The following is a 23,633-nucleotide window of genomic DNA, read 5'->3' on the forward strand; positions in this document are numbered from 1 at the left end:
AGCAAGCTTGGATATAGCGACGACATTTTGCAGAGGAGTGCCGGCCCGTGTTACTACAGGCAATAAATCGATCTCGCGTCTCTCCACAAGTCTCTTTCGCGAGTCGCAGGAGCGGAAGAGCGCTTCGCGATCCCTAGACTTTTCTCGCCTCTTTCCCACGCTGTCGTCAACGTTACGTCGAGGCCGACAAGCGTGACGATTTTGTGCGTTTTTAAATATTTCCATATAAAATGCATTTGCTCGTTTAACTCACTCACGATATTCATGGGGGATAAATAAGCTTGGATTCTCTACATTGTGCCGATTAACCCAGGGAAGGTTTATGCGCATCCGCAAATTGAACGATACAATGCGAATAAGGCTCGCTCCTCGCTCGTATCCGCGACGGCGGGCAGGTTTCTCGTTATCCGGTTTAATGACGCTCCGATATTCAAATCGCGACCGAAGTCTAGAAACTCGAGTCGCGCACTCGAATAGCGTTCGAGATGAAGTCGGCCTTTTACGTGAAACTTGAGAAACGCCGATACAGTCGACCATCAGTCAGGACCGCGGCAATTCCCGCGCGCGAAATCTCGGCGCGCGAGATAATGGAAAACTTATCACGCCCGCGATCTACCACAAATTGGAATTGGCTCGCTCACCTTGGCCTACGTTCATTCGCGTCGGTCAAGTCGGGATAACTATGCGCATGCGAAAATTCCAGATCGCAATTTCGCGATAGCGCTTCGAGGTAGCGCGACGGAAATTGATGGAAATAGACGTTGGTGCGCGCTGTTATGACGACGACATCGATTCGCACCGTACGCCAACGTGAACGGAATTGATTTTTTTGTTATTGATTGTGTAAATTGCGAAACGGTTTTCAATCGCGATTGTAAAAACGCTATGACGTGACGTTTAAAGTAGGCCAACGGAACCGTTCATTGCACGGCACTGAGGTGAGGGCGAAAAGACGGTCGATGTAGCTTGAAATCAATAATCTTAACCGCAGTTAGCTATTTAAGTTTGAACCTGTAATTGAAATGAGCCACGCTTACTCTTCTATTGTTCAAGAAAAAACAAAATTAGAATTTATTAATTAAATTCCGTCCATTATCATTAATAGCAAACTTTAAGTTTAACTTTGTGCATTTAGATTTTAGAATTTTAGATTTATCGTAAATTAACATTTTAAACAAAACTTTAGTGAATCGATATGATTTGATAGCGTCATATTACTCGTGTAGTTTATGTGTGAAGACCTATGCATAGGAGATAAATAAGTAGCGCGAATTCGAGAACACGGTTTAAAGCTGATTTGCGAAATAAAAGATTTTATTTTTCAAGGCATTTTAATATCGCTGTTAACGGAATTGCTAACCCGTTAGTAATAATTGCGACGCGTCTCGTAGCGCGCGAATATGTTGATCGAAAGCAATATAAGGGGTAATTTTAGAGACGTCGCAATTATATACGAGACACGCGGGCATCACGGGAGGATACTATGCGAGTATAACGACTCTCAGACCAAGGAAGGTAAACGCTCCTAATTTTTATTCAGCTTCCTGGGCTTCGATGGAATTTGTTGGTTTTTATGAGCCTCAGTAAATACATGGAGCAACCAAGTGGGTATGCCAGTCTAATGGTACTGTCAATATATTTTTTACGGTCTACGCCCACGCTCGCATTTATGAGTACAAATAGCAGTACTTGGACTTGGGGTAGACGTAGATTAAGATAAAATATTACTTACAAGTTTCAAGTCCGTATAATAGAGCTCGCAATCATTATTGTCTATATTCTATTTTAGCGATATTAGTACGGCGATATCGTAAATAAACGGGAATGGATAGAATTGCTAGTAATTGTTATATGTCCATTGAAAAATATTGCCAACATCTCATTTACTTCGCTATAATCTTTTTGTACGTGTTATTATAATTCTACATAATATATATGATTAAATCAGTATAATATATATCAATAGGACGTATAGTTAGGCTGTGTGTCGATATTTGAAAACTCGCAGTCTTCCGTTCGCAGCTTCAAGTATCCGTCTAGCCGCGCGCAAGCGGATCAGCGACATTGCCTCCGCTTCCCGTCAGATTGCATTGGGGTGGGGCTTTCATCGATCGAAACCCTCGCGTGCGCCCCACAGCTTCCACCCTTGCTCTCAGACGCGCAGCAACCACGGGAACTCCAACCACGTAGCAAAACACTCTTTCTCCCTCAAATAATAACGTTTTGTAGACCTTGTCTTTGGGTCACGTATTATATTAAATTAAATCACAAGGCACGTGCTCCCTGTAACAGTCCATTTCCTTTAATGCTATTAATAGCATCTGACAAAAAAACAAGTATTTTTTAAAATCACTTTTACGTGATATATAAAACGTGATGACATAAGAAATTAAAAAATATTGCTACTTTTGTAAAATGTATAATTGAAGTAGAGCCGTATTCACAACACAAAATGTGCGATAGGAGTAAATTAGAAAGGATACTGAAGTTTTTGTATTACTTTCTATCATATGTTTATTTATATTTAACAGTTATTCAGAAAGATTTAATATTTTGTGGTAGAATATTCAGGAAAAATATATTTAATTTGTTTGATAACTTAAGTTTTGCTTCTTCCTTGTTATGTACGAATGATGCTGAATTTTGTACATCGTCGATCTGACACATTAATCGCTGTCAACAACGGTAGAAATGTATAATACCTACGGAAATACGCTAGGGACTGCGGCAGCCCAGTAGAGGGGTTACTTAGAATTGTCAACGTCTCTCTTACTGCACGCCACGCTGCAGTAAATGGCATCGTATAATAGCGACAAAAATAGCCTAAGAGTAAGGCATAACAAGTAATGCAGCTAAAGCAGGTCGCGGTTACTTGCAAGTTACTAATCTTTGTGCGAAATTTCTGATCAGCACCGATTGGCCCATTGCAGCTATTATATTCAGCGAAAACGGTGTCGGACCGTAAATAATACAGTTGGCTCTTCTTATCAACATACGGCTAGTTGCCAAACAGAAAAGTCGCGTATAGTGTGAATTTAACGTTCAACAAAGATCGTGCGGTCCATTACTTTCTAAGCGAATGGAAGTTGTGGAGAAGATGAAGCTTCGAAAGATAATAAATAATTGCTTCTTATCAAAGATAATCAACATGTTACTTCGATGGACACACACAATCTTCACATACACGTTCGTTCATAGGTCCATATTAGGCTCGTAATTTTCATCGTGAGAGCTTAGTTATAGTAAGTAAGTGGTGCGAATCACTGGTCGATAAATACGTCGTCCATGCTTACGGTCGCCGTAATAAAGTGGGTGCTATCGCCGTGGTACGCTTCGTTGACCGGTAACACCGTCCAGGAGGCCGAGACAGTCTAACACGCCGCGGTCGTGTCCGGTGTACACAGATACACATATCTACTTACACGTATACACGCATGGACGGGATCTTCATTCAATATTTAACCGGCGATGCTCTCGAGCGAGACGAGAAGAGCCAGGTTTTCTCTATATACGTCGCATCTCGCCCGTGATTTACGTCCGCGTCCTCCTCGGAACGCTCCTCAGCCCTTTCCTATAGTAATCCGCACCGCTCCTGGACGGCGATGGAGTGCCGGGGGTATAAATTATCCCGCGGACTAATTAACATTGTTGACGATATCTCGCGTGAACACCTTCGCGAGAGGATACGAAGATTAATCGCGCGCCTTCGCGATTCGGCGCACCGTGTCAAAGACGTTCCCTGGCAGAGGCGCGTCCCGGATCGCTCGGGGATATATTCGCGCGGTGGACTGCACCCGGAATCGCATATCGCACGTCAGTCCAGATAGGCATTGATTTATCATACGCGCGTGTAATAGAGATTATTTATTATTTTACGCGCTTCTCCCTCGTAGCAGCACGTTCGGTCTCGTATCGCGGTTCATAATTGATGACTATATCATATATTGCGATGGAATGTGCCTTCTAGTTTCGCGCATCTTAGATCATTGCGTGACGATGAAGGTAACATTGAATGAACTAAAACGCAATAAATTTTGCAACAATAAAGAAATACAACGGATTATCCATTAGAGTGCATTAGACGGTTAAACGTTTGAAAAAGTCTACCGACCAGACACAGACGTCTGATTTTTTGTCTTCTCCGAACTTTTGTTTGAAAACTTTTTTCACGTGATTTCACGTTAATGAATTGCACGCAGTCGCGACGGATGCAACATAGCCAATCGCAGGTTAAGTGCTTCTCACAGAAGTGCATTTCGTAATGCTCGCGATGACATGATATTTCATTGTGCGCTTGAGTACTCGTTGCGTAATTATCCACGTTCACGTCTGTTCATATCTTTCGTTGACGTTGCGTAGTAGATCGTACATGCTCGCTGTCGCGGCCATTTATATGCTCGTGTATTGACGATTGGCGACTTCTCGTTACCGAGACTACCGTAGGCTACAAACGACCGTTTCTTCAGCGAGTTCCGTGCAAACACAGCCATGCCCGATATACGTATCGTACAATTACATATGCACATCTCTTATCCGCAGTTCAGCCGTTATGGCAATTCAGTCCGACAGTGGAGCACGACGCAACGCGAAATACGCGCCGATTTCACATATCAAGAAAGAAAATGAGTTATGGCGTACATGACATATGTGCATGTACATAGCAGGGGCATAGAGAAAAGAGTAATTATTATTGGTTGCCGAGGCAGTTAGCACGGGCCGTCGATCGACTCATTTAACCATCTAGCCAGTCAGCGTCCGGTTGTTCCGAGTTTCTCTAATAGGTTTGGATCTCATTGTAATAAAGTACCTAACAGTCGCGCCACGGGAAACGAGAGTAAAATTTACGAGGGAGGGGAAAGCACCGTCGGTTCGCCGTCGGTTAATAATTTGATTAAAGCGCTAAACATGCTTCCGATCGCGCCTCCACCACCGAGAAAAGGAGAGAAAGGGGAGGGAGTGAAGGTATAACCGGCTGTCGCTTGTCATTTTGGCTGTTTTACGCGGCACAATGAACAGCTTCGCTCTGTTCTATTACGCTCTCGATTTATTCCTCGCGCGGCGCACTTTTCCAGCCGCGACGCGCGAGAAAAGGCACACGGCCGGGCACTCGAGGAAACTTTCCCTCTTGATGGCACAAGAGCGGCCGGCCAGACGGAGGAGACACGCGCTCCGAATGAGAGCTGCTCGCGCTGCTCGAAAGATTAGCCCGACTCCGCTCCCACGCCTCATCTTGCTATCGCATCATCGCAGAGATTCGATCTACCAGTCGGGCTCTCGCAGGCCCTCCTCTCGTAGAGAACGATATAAAACCAGCTCCGGCCGATGTCGATCCGCTCGCGCGGCTATTTTTGCCCGCCGCAAAAACATGTAAACTCTGGCTAGACCAAGATTTACTCGGGAACGGATATTCGTCTGCAACTTTCGCGCGCTTACGTGGAAGTCTGAAGATGGGATCGCGGAACCTTGACAGTGACGTGATCATCTCTTTCGTAGATTTAGCGAAATAGATTAATAGATGATCCCGTCATTGCCAAGGTTCTGCTGAATCATATATAAAATATAGTTAATCAAACACTTCTGGAAAACAGTTTGCAACAGAAATGAAAGCTGTAAGAAGATTGCTCAGAAATTCATTTATTAATTACTTTGTACTCGTATTGTTAATAACTAATGATTTTTGAGCGAATGAGTATTTTTAAACAATTTTACGCATCTTGTTTGAGTTATTAAGAAAAGGATTCAAAATACATTGAAACGTTTATTATTAATATATATATTTTTTAACACGATACAATCGTTACAAATATTTACAACTGCGCATTAAGCCTTGACTGTTCTTTTCTTCTTTTTTTGTTATACCTGCAAGGGATTCGATCCCATCTTCTGGTTATCGCATACCTTACCAATGCGAGTAGGGGAGGTAGCTGGAGCATTTTATATTTACGTTTCGCGCGCGCGATGACTCACGTCCTCGGGAGCGGCGCATCGCCGTATTTCAGAGAGCAGGAAACCAAGGGGCTAGCGCATTATGAAATCGGAGATATTACGGGAGGAAGTTGTATTCCCGGTGGTATTATGGGCGCACGCTTCGCGTAGCCGCGGCGTAAAATGTCATCGTTATGCGTCGCTTAGGGTTGATATTAGCTAACAGCGACACTGTCCCTGTCGTTGTCGTCGTCATTTCTCGTCGATATTTATTATAAGTCTATTGTTTTACGTCGCGTTGCAGCTAGTCGAACGATTGCTGCCGATACAGTTGTACCTAGCCGTACTATAATGCCCAACCGATCTAACAGATTATTATGAAAGCGATCGAGTGATCGGCTATATCGTTCAGTTTGCCTTCAATTGCTGACGCAATTCTTATCGTGCACAATCGACATTTTTTCAATGTTGATTATGTAAATTAATCAATCGCGAAACGTGAATGTATTGTGGGAAAATCTCCGCCACCGATTCGCTGGATTTACGATCTAGAGGTACGATGATAGACGTAACGACGACAATGGAGAATGCGAGCACTTAACGAACATATATGAATTTAATTGTTTTTATGTTAATATTCCCTGAGAACATTAATAACATACATTTATTCTCGTTATAGGTGATACCGGCAGATCGCCGGCCGCCGGAGAAAGAAGAGACATGGACCCTGGCTACTGATCAACAGGATTCGTGTGTCTGTTTTGACAGTACGGTCGATTCCAAAGTGAAAGACGCACAGAATTCCGAGAAAACGCAATTAAAACCGCCTACGGAAGTAATATCCGTAGATGCGAGCGATAACGTGGACAATACTTTGCCACGCAGCCAAGAGACCCGGAAGAGTAAGACCAAGAAAGTGAAGAGCTACCTGAAGAAGTGCAAGGGCGCGTTGTCGAAAGGTGATGAGAACGTCACGGAGAAGAGACGCCAGGAGAACTGCACTTCGTGGTACTTGGAAGACGTTGCAACCTGCGCGAGTCAGCAGGAGGATCGTGACGAACCTCCGGAGAAGTACACGGAATTCTCCGAAGAGAGACTCAAGGGGGCGGCCCGCGATGCGGAGCCCGTCGAAGATCCCGCGTCTGAAACGCTCGAGGAGAATTCCTCGAGGGGCGAGAACCTTGAGGAGACTCCGCACGAGGCTCTCACCAGGCTATTGGAAGAGGATCGCCGGGCCGATCTTAGCAGAAGCAGGACGTCTTTGTACGAGGATGCCAGAGACGCGAATCCGGAGCAGAATCCTGTCTCGGACGAGAAAACCCCGACAAAGGAACCAGAGCCTTTCCGCGATGAAGAAAGAAAAGACGCGGCGGTCTCACTCGAGACGTTGACGACGGAAGACACGAATCTGGACAAGTGCGACTCGAGCGACACATTGATAGCGGAAGTTCCAGAAGCAACTGAGAACGCGACGGATATCAACTCAACGGAATTGACAATCATCGTTGTGAAAGAAGAGGAAAACGCGTCGAAAGAGCTTGCAGACGAAGAGTTACCTGCAGTTCTTGCATGCTGCGGGGTGAGTGTTATTTGAACATCAGCATTTTGAGTTGGCGATTAATAAGATTTATATAAAATAATATCTTAGAGTAGTAAAATTTTAATTTTGAAATCTGTTTTCGATATAACTAAAAGTTCGATTTCCATACTTAAACAATATAACGCTGAGTTTCTAAAGAACCGTTGGTACGTGTATATGCTTAGATTTTATTCGATAAAGTGTGGAATGAATCGGACGTCGTGTTTCGCGAGAGAACGATCGTCGGTATAAATCATGACGAAGAAGAAAAATAAAGCGCCGTAAATCAAAGCGAAGGAAAACGCAAGTACGCCGTATTTCTTCCTATCCGTGGAAATTACGTTTTAATCATTGCTAGTAGCGCATTAAGAGCAAGAACATAAATTACGTACGGGGAAGCCTTCCTTTGCCCATACGCGGTATGTGTTGCAATTCGCTTTACTGCCTTGCGCGCGGTAACCATAGTTGCGGTTTGTATTCAAATGGACATTGTACGCTTCTTTTAATGTATACGTTCTTTGACGGCACCGCTAGTGACGGCACGTAAGATTACGGTCATCGAACGGCTCATCGAATATCGGGAAGATTTAATATGATTTGCAATTATAAAGTTCTGTCGTTTATTTATTATAAATATTCACGCTGATGATAATCATAAAGCAACCGCAATACAGCAAAATTTATTAGCGAGAGACATTTACCGTCATGCAAATGTTTTTTAAAAGATGGCTTCACATTATTCGCATTATATTTTGCATTTAACAATAAGCTCTTTCGTGCTAATTTCGGATACTGTTTGTAATTCTTTCTTTTTTGTTTTGTCGCTTTTTCTTTATTCTTCTTTATCTTCTTGTATCAAATTCTTTCTTTTCCTGCATCTAGATTTTTAACTATCGTTAACAATAAATATTGATCGTATTGTCCGGTCGCATGATATCAGTTTTATTCAATCGATCGCCGTGGAATTTAGTGTGGGCGCATCGATGAGAATTCATCTCCTTTGATCGCATCTTGCCAGTGACAATTCGCGCGAGGAAATATGGCTCATTGTCAGTGAATAAATCTGATATGGAATGTTATTTCGCCTAACGTTTATGACATCCTGATTGAAAGTTTAAGCATCTCAACTTTCTCTGCACGACCTCGTCCAGAGACATGCCCCTCGCGCCACTTGATTTATTCGCATTTATGCACATCGCATGGAACTGAAGTCACTTGTCTAATCAGCATTAATGCAGTCTGTATAAAATACTTATTTATATTCATTAACATTCTTATTATAATATTTTTGCTAAAATTTAATAGAACATATTAATACGTATTTGAACATTAGATATTGGATTATTCAGTATTCACATTTTCTTTCTGTAGACAATTGCCATATTCACGATATAAAAGTAAGAAAACAATAATGATTAGTCCTTTATTTCATTGATTTTTTATGCTTATCTCTTTAGTATTGAGATAATATCACTGTTTTATAAAAAAAATAATATTATAATAAGCGTTTCTTATCAAGAGCTTTAGGGAAATTCTCTCAAATGCTATAAATGTACATAAATATAGATGATGTGCGTATAATAAAAAAAAAACACAACTCGTATACAATAATAAGAAAAAATACTTAAATATTTTAAAAGTCTAATCAGTGACATATCTGACAATATTTGTACTTAAAAATTATGCTAAATATAAGCAGGTATAAGCGTACAATGTTTCCCATTGTAAAAATCTAATATACATCATAGACATGATTACTGGTTCGATGGTATATCGTCGTTTAAGATAACATGCCATTCGTATAATTGGCGACTGGTACGATCGGCCGAATCGTAATCGCCAATTTTTATCGGAAAGATCGCGAGTAGGGAAGCGCGGGCTCTCTCACCCAGATACCTACATAATACCTCCTCGCCGCGAACGGAACAGTTCGACTTCTCGGTTGCACGGGTTAGCTTAGGTTCGCCGAGGTGCTTGTTAGGGCGGACCGGGCGAGCCGGAGGTGTGTATGGGAATTGCGGGTCGTGCTCATTAATTATATCGGACGTGATCTATCTGGACCACGGTTGTGTGGTTGCGCGGTCGCTGGAGAGTCACCACGTGCACTCCAATGCGGGCGTCGTGCATCGGCGGCCACGCCGTTTTGCTGGAGTTTCTTTCAGGAGGCAGAATCGTAACAAGTCTAACTAGTACCCCTGGTTAATCTACCTTTTACATTGCCTGATCCAGTAATGTTCTCTGTTTTACTCTTCCTATATACTATACCCTTCGTAGCCACCAAGTTCGTTAATCCTTTGGCTTTGTTAAATGTGTCAGGCTTATAGACTCATATATATGTAAAGCTAGTTAGTGTAGAGCCGTAGAGGTGAATAAACTTTGAATAAGCCTTGAATTGAATTTCCTTCACGGTAGAGAATATATCTTACATATTAAAATTAAACTTTATACCTTATGCTGCACGATATATTTGATTTACTCTTATATACAGATGCGTTATATACCAAAAGACAAATTGTATATTCGAGAAATCGAGCTTATCGTATATAGTCTTTTGACTAAAAATAATGAAAAAACTGTAAAATTTTCATTTTACTCCGTGTAACTGTATAAATAACGGTTAGATTTCCACACACGATTCCGCACGTTCGAAATCGATCGTCCGACTACAATTCAGAGTAATCAGTAATCATCTGCATATAGCGGGACCCGGTTTTATTAGCGGGCGAGCTGACGCGCCTCGCGGAAGTCCCATGGATGCGTGCGAGTTTATTCCACTTGTCTCTAGACGGCGAAGTCTCGAGGCGATGTATAGCGGAGCTCCGCGAGTGAGCACCAAGTGGTATCCGCGCATTAGCTCGGGCGCGAGTCGCGTCCACGAATGCGCCGGACGGCGTACGCATGCACGCATGCATGCACGTATGCACGCACGCGGCGCGCGTACGCACACGTACATTACAGGGTGGAGTAAATCTGGCCGATCGCCGCTGAAACGCTACCCGATCATCAGTCGTGAAAGTGTAGCCGCGGAAAATGATTACCCGCGCGCCGCACCAGTTGTGCTCGCCGCGGCGCGCACACCCGCTTTCCTCCGTCTTTTTGCCGATTCCTCACTCCGTTACTCTCTCCCTTCGCTCCCTCTTTTCCTCTTTCGTTCCGTTTCTCTCACGAGAGAGAGCCTCTCTTTTGAAACTCACATCTATACGGAGTGTCTCGACATTCGCGATGTATATCTTGTCGATGGCTCCCCAAGCGTACTGGGAATGAAAATATTTTTTTAAAACTTGATAAGAGATTTTATTACAACTTTTTTTATATTAAATATCTTGATGAGCAAACTAGTGGAGAATAATTATTATAATTCATCGCTACTTGAACACCCTTGAAATTTAATTGTTATAGTATTCTTTGAGTTTCAAGGATTTTTAAGGAATTGGGAATTATGCCTTTGCATCAAAGAAGTTATTTTTCTTGATGTCTGACGCATGCTATTAATCTATGCAATATAGCACGTTTGGAACACCCCGTATATCTATGCCCCCCATTACCTTCACATCGGATTATAGATTAAACCGCACCTTGAACGTAGACGCATGGAAAACGATAAGCGGAGAATACAGCGCGGGATTTATTGTAATTGGCGGTAATGACGGTTTTATGCTGCCGCCGCCGCCGCCGCCGACAATCACTATACTCTTCACGGCTGTGCTCTTCGTCAATATGTACGGTCGTAAGTCAGGAAAACCGATTGCGAACGCACGCGCTTGCATTCATATGTGATAGGCTTTAAAAGTTAGAAAGGGAAGATCCCGTTGTTCTTCGGGTATTATATATTATATAGCAAATCTATCAAAACTACATAACATACGAAAAATAAGTAAAGATAATGTGGATTATTTTATAGATTATTTTTAAGTAGTATATTTTTTGGAATGATGTAGCTTCGTGGGTTGACGAACGAGATAATTTTTTTGTAAATTTTGTAATATGCAATTATTATAGGAAATTTAAAGATCACTCAAATTGTTGTCTTGCAAATTAAATTAATCAATTATCTTTTTATTTATGAGATATTTAATTTTAATGTCAATGGGGTTTCCGAATAAGTATTTATTACTTATATGAAAATCGACTTTATTCTAACTTGTTCGTTTATCAATTCGTGATTGAAAAAGATAATTTGGCATTTTTGGAGCATCCTGATAAACTCTCCTATCGTGAAAACCTGACTTGTAAAAATGAAAAGTGATATCGAAAGTTACTTTCGGCTAACGTTTTCCGGTTTTGCATAATTCGCAACAATCGCAAAAATATCCGCAGTGATTTTATTCTTTTTTTTTATCGTTTAAGTCACGACATGTATTTTTACAAAGGTTTTTTTGCGTTTCGAAAGCGGGGAAGGTAAGAATCGTAACGACTTTTTTACGTGATATTTGCTACCCAAGGCAAGGGTAACATGATACCACGAAACCGATATAGGTTTATTGGGTCTTTTTTCGTGCTCTTCAATTCTTCGTCGTTTTCTTCGGTAATTCGGCACGGCGTTTGTGTTCATCTGTGAAAGATGAATCGTTCTCTCGCAGAAGAATAAGAATGAGGAGAGGAGAAGGAGAAGGAAAAGGAGTAACTGTAACACGTAGTGCATCCTTCTTTGTCATCTCAAGATCCCTTTCACGCTGTTTTTTTTTTTTATTAAACTTAACCTCCGACCTCATAAATCTCGTCTTCTAACCACGAAAATTGCTATCTTATTACGATTCTTTTTCTCATCGCTCGGTACCTCGCAATATCCAATTTCACAATTTACGATGTTGGATTTTATAATAATCAATCGCATACTATTACGACTGCGAAGCTATGCGACGCGTATAATATTTAAAAGATAAATTTATATAATAATCTAGACAATGATATTTAGTCAGTACGAATCATTAAGCACAAGTAAATTTACATATTTATAAAAGGTACATATTTATCCATTAAGCAATGTCATTTACAACCTGTTCATTTTAATGTTAACAATGGCGTGTTTTGCATAAGGAACCATATCGAATTACTTTTCCGTTTGCTACTCAAAACAGATTAGAGTCCATGATTCACAAAGAATTAAGTCGGACGAAGTTTGACCGAGTTTCTCTTCAGCTTTTTTTTATTTCGATGTTCCGAGGTGTGTAAGGGTCGAATAAAGAGTCGTTCTCTTATTGAACCGTGGTCGGCACTCGAGATCATCGGTGCTCGCCGGTGCTGCGATCGAATCGCATGGCGCGCGAGTCTCTCGAGAGCGACAGGCCGAGCCAGGATTATCCCGCGTGACTTCCGATCAGTATATAGTTTAGCGGGCCATTCTTTCCTCCCAGTGACTTTCGCCGCAGCGCGGCGAGACGCGGAGATCGCAGAGAGCGCCGATGTCTTCCTGACGATCGCAGCCCGAGGCGCGACGATAATAAGGTGTCAACGTTCACGGACCTCGGTGCATATCGGGTCCCGATGTCGGACGATTTCCGGGTTATGTTCGTGCGTACCCAAAGGGCTCGCTCGTTCTCTTTGTAATTGCAGAATCATGCCGCGGACACGGAGCGAACAAATAATCGACGAACTCGTTAGAATCGAAAGTCGTAACAATTGGGCTAAGATTATTTTTTGCACTGTGAGGGTAAAGAACATATTACAGTTTCAATAACTCGGTTTTTTCTGCCAATTAATGGATCCATAATAGAAGTCTCGATTATTATGGAAACGTATCTTTTTCTTATATCTTACGAATTACAGGTGTAGCCTGTAACTCGTAAGATATAAGACTTGTTGGAGTTTTAGAAATGATAACGAGTCATCTAGCGTAAGATTGAAGCAAACCACGTGATTAGCGACCGGTGGGACGCGTTTACTTCTTTCTGCTTGGCAATTAGTTGCATAAGACATCCTTGCATCGCGGCAATTACGTTTTTGCGCGGCGACGCTAAGATAACGAAAGCCGATGAACTTTCTCGAAACGGCTGCGTGCTCTCGTCATTAATATTGTCCGACTGCGGAACAGCAACATTCGATACCTACCACTTTAAACGTATACGATTACAATCCTTGCTACGGTACCCGACTACCGTTAAATATATGTTTTACATCGTGTTTGTGCCTGGGCTCGAGTTGAATCAGGGGAGGCAGCGAGTGTTACGTGTTTCACATCGTGTTCAACGTGCTGCGCCGCGCCGGTTAGAGCAGCTGGGGTTCGGGATCGACTTTCAAGGTCGCGAGCTTTTCCCATTCGACGGCGAGCTAGAGAGAAGGCGGGTAACTAATAACCAATTAAATTTCGCGGTTTGTCGTTTTCATATTCATGATACATGGTAAAGCGACTTTGCGGCCTACCACACGCGAATATAATTGATTCCGCTTGGCCGACCTTTTCTTTCCGATGAACCGAGAGAGCCGCGAATGGAACCCCACTTATTGATGTATGTCTTTTAGCTTGCATCTTTATCCGAGTCGCGCTCGCTCATTAATGCACTAATTCACATTAAAGCACGTTATCTATTAGGTGAATGTTCACTATATTTATTTTACTAATAGAAACAAGAATCGAGGTAATGATAAAGTTTTCATTTACATAAGCGATATTTCCTTATTTTCGTGAGACTTGAAAATCCAATTGACTTAAACTTAAATAAATACTTTTACAAAGTCGTGCATTCCGTGTTGCATACTGATCGAATTGTTCGCAGACGCGCGAACCGATTCATTCGTTATACTCGTCGCACGATTCTAAAAGGAGGACGTGCCGCTCGCTCCAGTCCGGACGTTTCTCTCAGGCCAAGCGACAGCACGATCCATCGATTTCCGAGCGTCGCGGTTCCAGGCGGGATCGAAAACTGATCGGTTCGCCCGTTAGCGCCCTGCTCTGACAGATGAGAATCGTCCGGGACGTGTTCAGCGGGAGAAAGTGATTTGACGGCGGACGTCTCTCGTAGCGCGGATCTCTCGTGATAGTCGTGATACGACGATATCTTCCAGGCAACATCCGATCTCGCATACGCCATGCCGCCGCCGCGTGTCACTGCCGCGCGTCGAGCGGGTCACGTTTCGGGTAATTAATGGCTCGCGTCATCGCCGAGGTCGGGGCGAACGGTTACATCTGTCGGATGGATTGTTCGTTGCATGCGGACGCGGACCTCCGATGTGAGCGAATTGCGAGGGAATGGCCCGAGCGATACAAAGAGTTCCACTCGGTCTCTCGAAAATTTCCCTCGTGAGAAACGCCGAATGGAGATCGTTAAGTCGACCTCGAAGCAACTAGTACTTTAAAATGCATGGAAATCCATACGTGCAATACAGCTTTACTTTCTTCCTTTGAATAACCAAAGTAGCAAAAAAACAACATTTTTGACATTACATTCTTGGAAAATGTGAAAGGAAAATACTTTTCCTCTCGGTGCTAAGTTGATTCAAGGTCATAACAATTGATTTTGAAAAAGAGAAAGCTATGATTATGATGAAGTTTAGAATAATCACATTCCAATCTATTCTTTAAATCGTTTACATCCGCAGAGGCATAATAGCGTGTGTTGCCTAGTGTATATCTAGGTATAGTACGTAGCATGAGAGTGATATACAGCCTTGGTTTTTACCTATTCGAGCCGAATCTTTATCGAATATATCACACACACACGTTCCGAAAGACTGTAGTATACGATCGATTAATGTCCAGTGGTGAGACATCATTTCCTTGAGATCGCACGTGATTCACAATGAAGAATCGCTCCCCCCGTATTTAGGACAAACCTTGCATGATTTTATTTCCAAGTTCCGCACGCGTGCAACGTGCTTGGCCTATATTCCAGTGCATACCTCGGTGCATACATTACGAGTGATCGATCGCGAGTACCTTGCGCGGTGTTTCACTCGTAAACTCGTTAACTTATAGTCTACACTACGTCAACTTTATAGTTCTACAGCGTGATGACAATCGAGTTACTTTTGATTTGTGCCTACTAATCGAGCTAGTCACTCATTTCAGGCTTTTAAACATATAGAAACCTAGTCATGAAACACGTGTTGTATTAACTTGAGACGGAATTTAAAATATATGTGTATCTAAAAGTATAACGTATTTTTTGCTATTTTAATTGAAAGCAATGAAAGAAAGACAAATAAAATTAATTGAAATAGTTAAAGTTTATGTGAAAACAGTTTTATATTAGGTATACAATATTTACTATATTCGGTATTTTCGCCTTTTATGGAAATTTCACTCTTATATTGTTATTCTTTAAATATTAGTTAATATTAACTAAAATTCATAATATTTTATTCATTTTTTATTTTATCTCTAAAGAAAAATAAATAGTTAATTGATGTTAAAGTTTTAGGAAAACTGTTTTTTCGACTAGCCTACAGTATATAGTGGCAAATTAAGGAGAAAAGGAGAAATTTATTTATAGAAAAATAATTTTTGATTCACGGATAATATTCATAACGATATCACGCATAGAAGTCTCGATCAAGTGTCAACGCCAGTATCACATCAACGGTAACGCATCGTTCGTGCGGGATCGAAAATCACGGGCTCGGTCCTTGCACGGGGGTATTAGGTAATAGCCGGTCATTAATGGCGTGACGTGAGTGTCCCCGGGGGTCGCGCCTGCCAACGTCGCCGCGCCGCGTCGGCGGTATGTACAGAGTCTATGCTAGACGCCGCAACCGCGTGCGCCTCGTTCCTCTCTTCTTTTTCGCCGGTGTGATCACACCCAGACCCCGCGACCCACATCCCACGCTTGGAGCACACGTCGAGGCTCCTCTTCCGCCACGAAGATGACATTTTCCACATCGTAGCCACGTCCTAGACCCCCTCGTCCGCGACTCCATCGCTTGGCACGGGCACGATCGTGCGCGGTCCGCGTGCTCTCGCGTGTACCGTACGTACCGTACCGTGTACGGTTTCGCGCACTATCTCCGTACGTTGTGACAAATTTATGGCGCTGACTCCGCCGTTATGATTGAAGTTCACGGGACGTAACCCGACGGAGAAGGGCCCTGTAACGACGATGCGGAAAGACGCATTGAAGACACCGCTATTGCGCCGCGAGGAAAGTAGAACGGTGTATTTATCTTCGTGATACAAAGGGTTGCCGATACCGCTCAACGATGATCATCGGATAGGATTGAACTTTAATTTTATCGAAGAATTTCGTAGGATAAACGTGCGACGTTTTATTTTATAGGAATCAAAACGTTCCTCGCCGAGCGAAATGTTCTCATTTGTAAATTTTTCCCAAAAAATTTTAAATTTAGAAACTCGACTTTCATTTTTTATATCTTAAAGCAAATAAGGATAATGAGAGAAAGGATTTACTTGATTTTTTCCCCGATCTAAGATACCCTTGTAAGATATGCTTGCCTTTTTTCACGTTCGTGACCGGTAGAAAGTATCTGGCAGCAAGTTGATCGCACCTTAGCGGTTTCTTTGGCAAAGAAAGCCGAACGTACGGTCGAGGCGCGAAGGGTCGCTCGAAAGTCTGCAGAGGTGGTGGACGAAGGAGAAGATGAGCAGCAGGAAGATGGGAAAGGAATAAGACGACGAGGAAGAACGATCGTTGCCGCGTTAGCAACGCTTGTAGTCCGTCAAGCATCGCGACGCTGGATGTCTTTCTTCATTAAAGTCCGTTCTGGCGTCCTGGTGTGTCGGAACGTTCACCTGGACGGCTCAATCGGGTCCTGGAACGACGTGAGGATATCACATCCTCCTCCCGCGTCATCTTCTCCTTCTTCATCCAGCTACTAGCGGGTCCTCTCTTCTAGGCGCGAAAGCTCCCGATAGTTGGTGTTCTTCGAGGTCATGTCGGTATCTGGCACCGCAATTAAAGGTCATCTCTCGAGTCGCGGAGAAACGCTATGCTAGCAACAAGGCTCAAGTTTGATTTTTTAAATTCTTGAGTATTGCATCAAGTTTTCCTCCGCGATTTGACCTTTATCTCGTCTGCAGTTCATCGATCAAGTCAGAATATTAAAAAAAGTAATAATATCAATGAGACATCTAAATTGATAATTTTACTTATAATTAGCATTGTATGGTAAAAATCTTGTAACTTTGTAAAACTTTCGAATTAAAAAAGACACTTGAAAAACATGTTAAGATCTCCAACTTAAAAAAAAAACGTAGGTATGAAGTAAAATAAAAAATTAATTTTGGATAAAAAAAGTTTTATTTAGAAAGATATTTGTGGCAAACTTATTTAGCTATTAGAATAGTATATTTTATTGATGCGTGATTAATTCCCCAAAGCTGTTATTTATTTTTTTGTTCCCTCTGATTGCTATTAAATTCTCGGGTAAATATTCCTGCATTGTAAGAGCTTGCCGGATAGAGTTCTGCGCTGATATATATGGTATGTAGCAGTCTGATGAGTCAGGTCTGATGAAATGGGAACTAAGCCGCGGTGCGACATGTAAGTAGATACACAATGCCGGATTCGGATCGTCAGATGAATAGCAAGAAAAGATAATTGTCAGCAGAAAACCCACGCATTCCTATCTCTTGCCGATACTGTGCATGCCACTCGTTCAATATTTTTACTTACCATAATCGCAATGTGTAGATACAAGTACGAGCGATTTTGTGTAATTGACGATTTTTTTTTACAAAAAATTAAATGTTATACATTAATTATAAAAATAGTTCTAATATTGGCAATATTGCATGATATCTGATCGTCGAAAAATTCTATCTATTTGATTGCTGTGTTTTCACGCTAATTCTACGTTATATAAAAAGACCTTAAGGCCATTTAAGATCAAGGACTGCATAGATGTAAGTAATATTATATTTTTTGCTCAATTTTTATTAATCTTTATTTATTCGATATCATAATCTTCGTTTTCGTACTTGCCTGAGAATGTCGACGCATTCTACACGTATATCTATTAAACTATTATACATTAAAAACATTAAATTAATCACTTATCGAATTAATCGATATATTACGTATATATCGTGATTGATAAAACGTACGTTTTACACTAGTTAATAATTTACTATCAAATTCTAAAAGGTTGTCATGTGAAAATAAATTAAAAGCCACCATAAAACGCGGTATCTTATTCTAAAAGTAGAAATGAAACTTGATCATTATTACGAACTTCATGTGAGGTTGTCTCGTGATATTAGTTCCAGCCAAATTGTAGTCATTCTTAGCACGCGTAATAATATGTCAGTTGGCCGTGATCGTTTTTAGAATGAAAGAGTTAAACGAGATACGACAGGAGCGCGACCGTTGTAATTTCATGATTCATCGGCAGTAGTTGGCCGGTAAATGCGCGGTTGAATTCCGTATAGATGATTACTTTGCGAGGTATGATATCGCTTCGACTGCATATGTCTTCGAGGAGCTATACTTTATCGTGGAGGCACGTGGGCGCTAATATGCCGAGAAATGCATCGAATATATTCACACGTGAAAGGCGAACATAATTGTGCTCGACGTTCTTAGCTCCATCCCGCAATTAGTTTCTTTTTATATTATACATAAAAAAGTAGATCGTGCATTTACAGAATTGTAATATTATATGTTAATTTTACAGTATTTGCATCGCAAGGTGTTATTTTAAATCAAATATGTAAATCCTAGGATTTTCGAGTCTAATATTAAGTCGATTTCTTTCTTCGTTATAAGTAGACCATTTATAACACAAAGAAATTTTATCATTGTGTTTCCCCTTTTCTTTCACATCTTTCTTATTCACTTTTCAAGGTTGGTCCTCATTTTATAAATGACAATGGAAACGTGACTGTGCATGTCGACCTATTTAAATTTGCAAACTAATAGTTAAATGCCGTTCTCGCCTTTCGTTTTCCGCTCTCATTTGCATGGTATTAGCCCCTTAGGGGGGGTACACTACGATGAGAAGGAAAAATAGTATGCGCGCCCACCTATGCTTCTGGCTATATCGACCACTCAGTTGGATTTCGTTGCAAAAGGCACCGCGTCGTCGGTCGATCCCACGAAAAAGCATATGACAGAACACGCTCACTGTGCTGTCCGATGGGGCAACGCGCGCGACAGTCCGTGTACGTTTAACGTTAAATGCAGCTGTCTGATTCTCGTTGCCGTGAGCAATCCCCGTATTAGTCAAGCAAATGTTAGACTCGGACAGCAACGTTTAACGCGGTGAAAACACGAATCTAATGTGCTCGCTTTTAACGTCTTATCGGCTATTATTATATTAATCCGTATAGTTTAAAATGCCCGGTGCATGAAGTCATGCAACAAATTTCTATAACGACGTGCCCGTATCTGGTTTTTTCCCTTTTCGATAATCTCAGGATTGGTTTCACCGATCTCGATTAATGATGTAGCCCAACACGTGATGCCGACCGCTGACGCGCCGCGAGCGAAAAGCTCTCCGGGGTGATCGCCGACATTGACGAAATCAATCGCATCTAGGCGTTTAACGGCCGCCATAAATCAGGACTTAATCGCATACTAATCGCAGCGTCCGCAGGGGCGAGAGTGGATTCTCGCTTTCATGTGAGGCGAGATCTCGCGGTTTTTTTTCCTCTCAAAGTCGATTGGCCGTTTGCATAGCCGAAGTCATTAGCGACGACAGGTTCATATAGCGCTGTCGTGTTGGAGATTATAAATTCTAGAGTGAAACTACAGTTGGCACCGATTGAAGAGACGGGAGGGAGGCGCATTCCTCTTCGCGCGAAGATGTTTCTATTCTCACGCGTCCCCGGGGTTCTTCATTTATTTCGCTCTTCAATCGTACAATGTAACTTCATCGGAGTCGCTCGCTAACGTAATGCGTCCCATTACTCAGTTTTACAAAGATCGACGCGCGATTATCGTGCCAATCCTTAACGCGTAAGTAGGTACCTATGTATTGCCACTGGTTACCGTGATACGAAATATTGCCGTCACGAGGAGGCCAACTCGCGGCCTTAAAAACACGACGCGCGAGAATGATTACTTCACTTTGTTATTAGGAGTTGTAACGGCAAGAAATCATGTTGCTGCGCGTCACTTACAGAGAAACGTTAACCTTTGCATATTTATTTTTAATAGCCGGTTAAATAGTGTGATATTGAATTATATATTTTCTCACAGTTCTAACTTTCAATATATAGAATTGTTTATTTTAAAGCATTTTTGCCAAAATAGTAAACCACTCTTTTTTTAATTTAAGGATGTTTAAATTTTAAGGGATCAAGGGATTTTAAGGTTTAAAGGTGTTGATTAATTATCTTTCAAGACTATACATGCTGATAGGTGCTCTCAGAACTCGAGACGCATGGGTGGTGGTCTCGCTTAATTATTCGCGCGAACGAGCTCTCTTGAGCTACCCGTTCCTCTTTCATGGTGTATTCGTATCTGTTACCAGGTGTAATATGTCGTAAATGGGCGCGCCGACAGAGAAAGAGAGAAGAACAGAAAAAGAGAGAAAGGGCGAGCCCGGCAAATGAATTGAAATTCCGATTGAGCGATCGTCATCCTCTTGTTTCTGTCGCGCAACGAACGTGGAATGACGTCATTTTTTTCGTACAGCACTTTGTATGGCTTCGTAGAGAGAACTTACTTTGCTTAGAAATGACTGATGTCATCGACTGTAAATGCGCGCGCGTCAAAAAAGGGGTCTCTCTGACTTTCTATCGCGTATATAATTGCGTATTGAGAAAAGGGAGGTACAAGGCAATACGAATATTTTGCGGAGTAACAATCGGAATATAGTTCGTGTTATAACAATGTTATCTATCGGGGAAGCTAATAACATCTCAATCTTAATACAAAGATGAGAGATGAATACAGTGGTACAAAATATTTGTAATATGTTTTCGTTCGGTAAAAATATTGAAAAGATATCGCGATTAGAATCATCGATGGTGTTAACTTTCTCGTCGACGCGGAAGCGTTTGGACAGGGAAAGTTGTAATGTGCAGTTGATGAATTTCTTGTGTTGAATTTTGATCGAGATGATCGAGACGATCGAGACGATCGAGGCGATCGAGATTGTCAGGGAAGAGTAATTCGACTTCATCAAAGTGTTCTTGCCACACACAAAAGTGATTGTTGCTTTTATGACAAAGCAATCCTAACGAAAGATGATCTTTCTGTCGCAACTGAGTGTCGTGATTCACTCATAAGCATAAATTTCGTAAGACGAAACTACTATGATTATCGGGAAATTATTGCTAATCATTGTTGCCATTTTTTGTCTTTCTCTAGAAGTCAGCCTAATATCTCAGCGATTGGCAGTCACGTTTTAGGCCTAATCGCACCTTAAAACTGAATCACGATTTTTGTCGTAACTGTCCACGGATATTACACCGGTAATTTAAGGTAACGTTGCACTCTGGAGCCTGATGAGGTTTTGCGGTGAAATCTGATTAATCTACTTGAGAAACGAAGACATTTTAGTACAAAATATCTCGTTCTGATTTTCAGCTGAGTTAATGTTTCATTATTTAGTCTACTACAGGGTGAATTATTATGTAATAAATATCTTTAGATTGTATATATTATTGAGGAAAATACACAATGTTTAGATACACAATGTCTGATGTGTAAAGGAGATAATTTACGGTTAATGTATATGAGTAACGTGCAATAAATTAATATATTATTTATATTTTTTTGTATATATACAGATATATACATATGTACAATACATTTATAGTTGTTTATAGGGTTACAATAACTTTCCAATTCATTAACACTTACACCTTTTTTCTGTTACCAATTTTTATCTTACAGTTATTTAACGTTATCCCTACTTTTACTCTCGCTTCATTCATTTTCACTTACGCACTGTTTTTTTGTATAACCGGAAGTTTTGACGACAATTGACAGTTTTCTGCTTTTGTGATGGACCATTCCGTACAGCTTCATAATAATTCCCATCGCGACTGTCGACGAAGGGCAGCGACCTTTCCGCTTCCTCTCCGCCGCCTGTGAACGGCGTAGAATCGGTGGACAAATATTTGCAGTATCGTCGCTCCCAGAAGCGTGTACGGTTGGTTCAGGGTTAATAAAAGCAGCTCGAGTAAGCGGAAAAAGCCGAGAAGATAGAAAGAAGCGGAGAGATAGAGCGAGAAAGGGAGAGAGAGACGGAGAAAGAGAGCGAGAGCGAGAGCGGATGAGCGAACACGGTGCACTCGCCTCTCATGCCACTCAAGAGGTGGTTGCTCCTGTGGTCGATCGGTACGAGCACGGGACTCGAGTTTCCACCTACGAGTCGCCAGGAGGGACGTTTCCGTGCGCCGCGCCGCGCCGAGCTGAGCCGAGTCGGTCCGCGCGCCGGTAGAAGAGGGATTTCATTCCGCGTGCTGTTCCGTTTGAAGAGCTGCCCGCCGCTCGCGCGCCAAGGGATTCATCCTCTCCTTCATGTACGAGAGTAAATCCTTCGTGATCGTCGTGCTAAGCGCGCGCGCGCGCGCGAGGCCGTGGCCGAGGTGAAAGTCTCTCCCTTTTCTCTTCTTTTAAGCGGGCAAGTTTACTTTGCCTTCGCACGGATGAAGTAGTCGAAGTAATCTGCTCGCGGAAAATAGCGAACTTAACGGAATCCCTGGCTCTTCCTATCCTTATTTTCCTTCATATGAACTTTTCGTATACTCTACCCGTATTCATGTACTCCAGTTTTTATCTGCTAAGGTATCATCATTCTTATCTGCTAAGGTACAAGAATACAAGGTGATAATCTGTTATCTGTGTGATAACCGTTATTATTTATCTATAGCACAGACTCGTCGTTAGATGAAATGAATATTCTATGAGATAAAAGAGTGCCGCGTGATAAAAGCAATGTATAACATTTTTTAACGTTGACGATTCGTATATATATATGGCTTAACATACTCCATCGCACAATTTCGACGGGTCGTTTCCCTCGGTTATATTTGTTTTGCGACACGGCCCATTGTCGCGGTAGAATTTTCTGTTATGTAACTATTGCCGGCGCGCTTGATTCCCGGTTAATCGACGCGGTTTCGAAAACGGTGCGATTTAAGGGAATGGAGAAATTATCGTGGCGTTGGTGTAACGAAATCGACTTTTCGGCGCGAGGCGTGGACGAGGGCAAGCTCGTTCGCATGCAAAGTACCGTTCGCTTTACAGTCGGATAACACGAACGGCAATTATACGTGACTCAC

At 41.9% G+C, this 23,633-nt stretch overlaps 1 protein-coding gene across 2 annotated transcripts in view; it reads left to right on the forward strand.

Moving 5' to 3' along the window:
- Positions 1–23,633, forward strand: part of LOC139771392 (uncharacterized) — a 282,189-nt gene that overhangs the window by 18,855 nt on the left and 239,701 nt on the right. For both annotated transcript variants that reach the window (XM_071704165.1, XM_071704252.1), the window contains exon 2: positions 6,605–7,504. In XM_071704165.1, coding sequence (XP_071560266.1) covers positions 6,605–7,504 — 900 coding nt within the window. The remainder of the gene's footprint in view (positions 1–6,604; positions 7,505–23,633) is intronic.

This window comes from Temnothorax nylanderi, unplaced genomic scaffold (assembly GCF_030848795.1).
Source record: "Temnothorax nylanderi isolate EJ_2023f unplaced genomic scaffold, tnyl_v1.0 TNYL_tig0001_pilon, whole genome shotgun sequence".
Taxonomy (NCBI): Eukaryota; Metazoa; Arthropoda; class Insecta; order Hymenoptera; family Formicidae; genus Temnothorax; species Temnothorax nylanderi.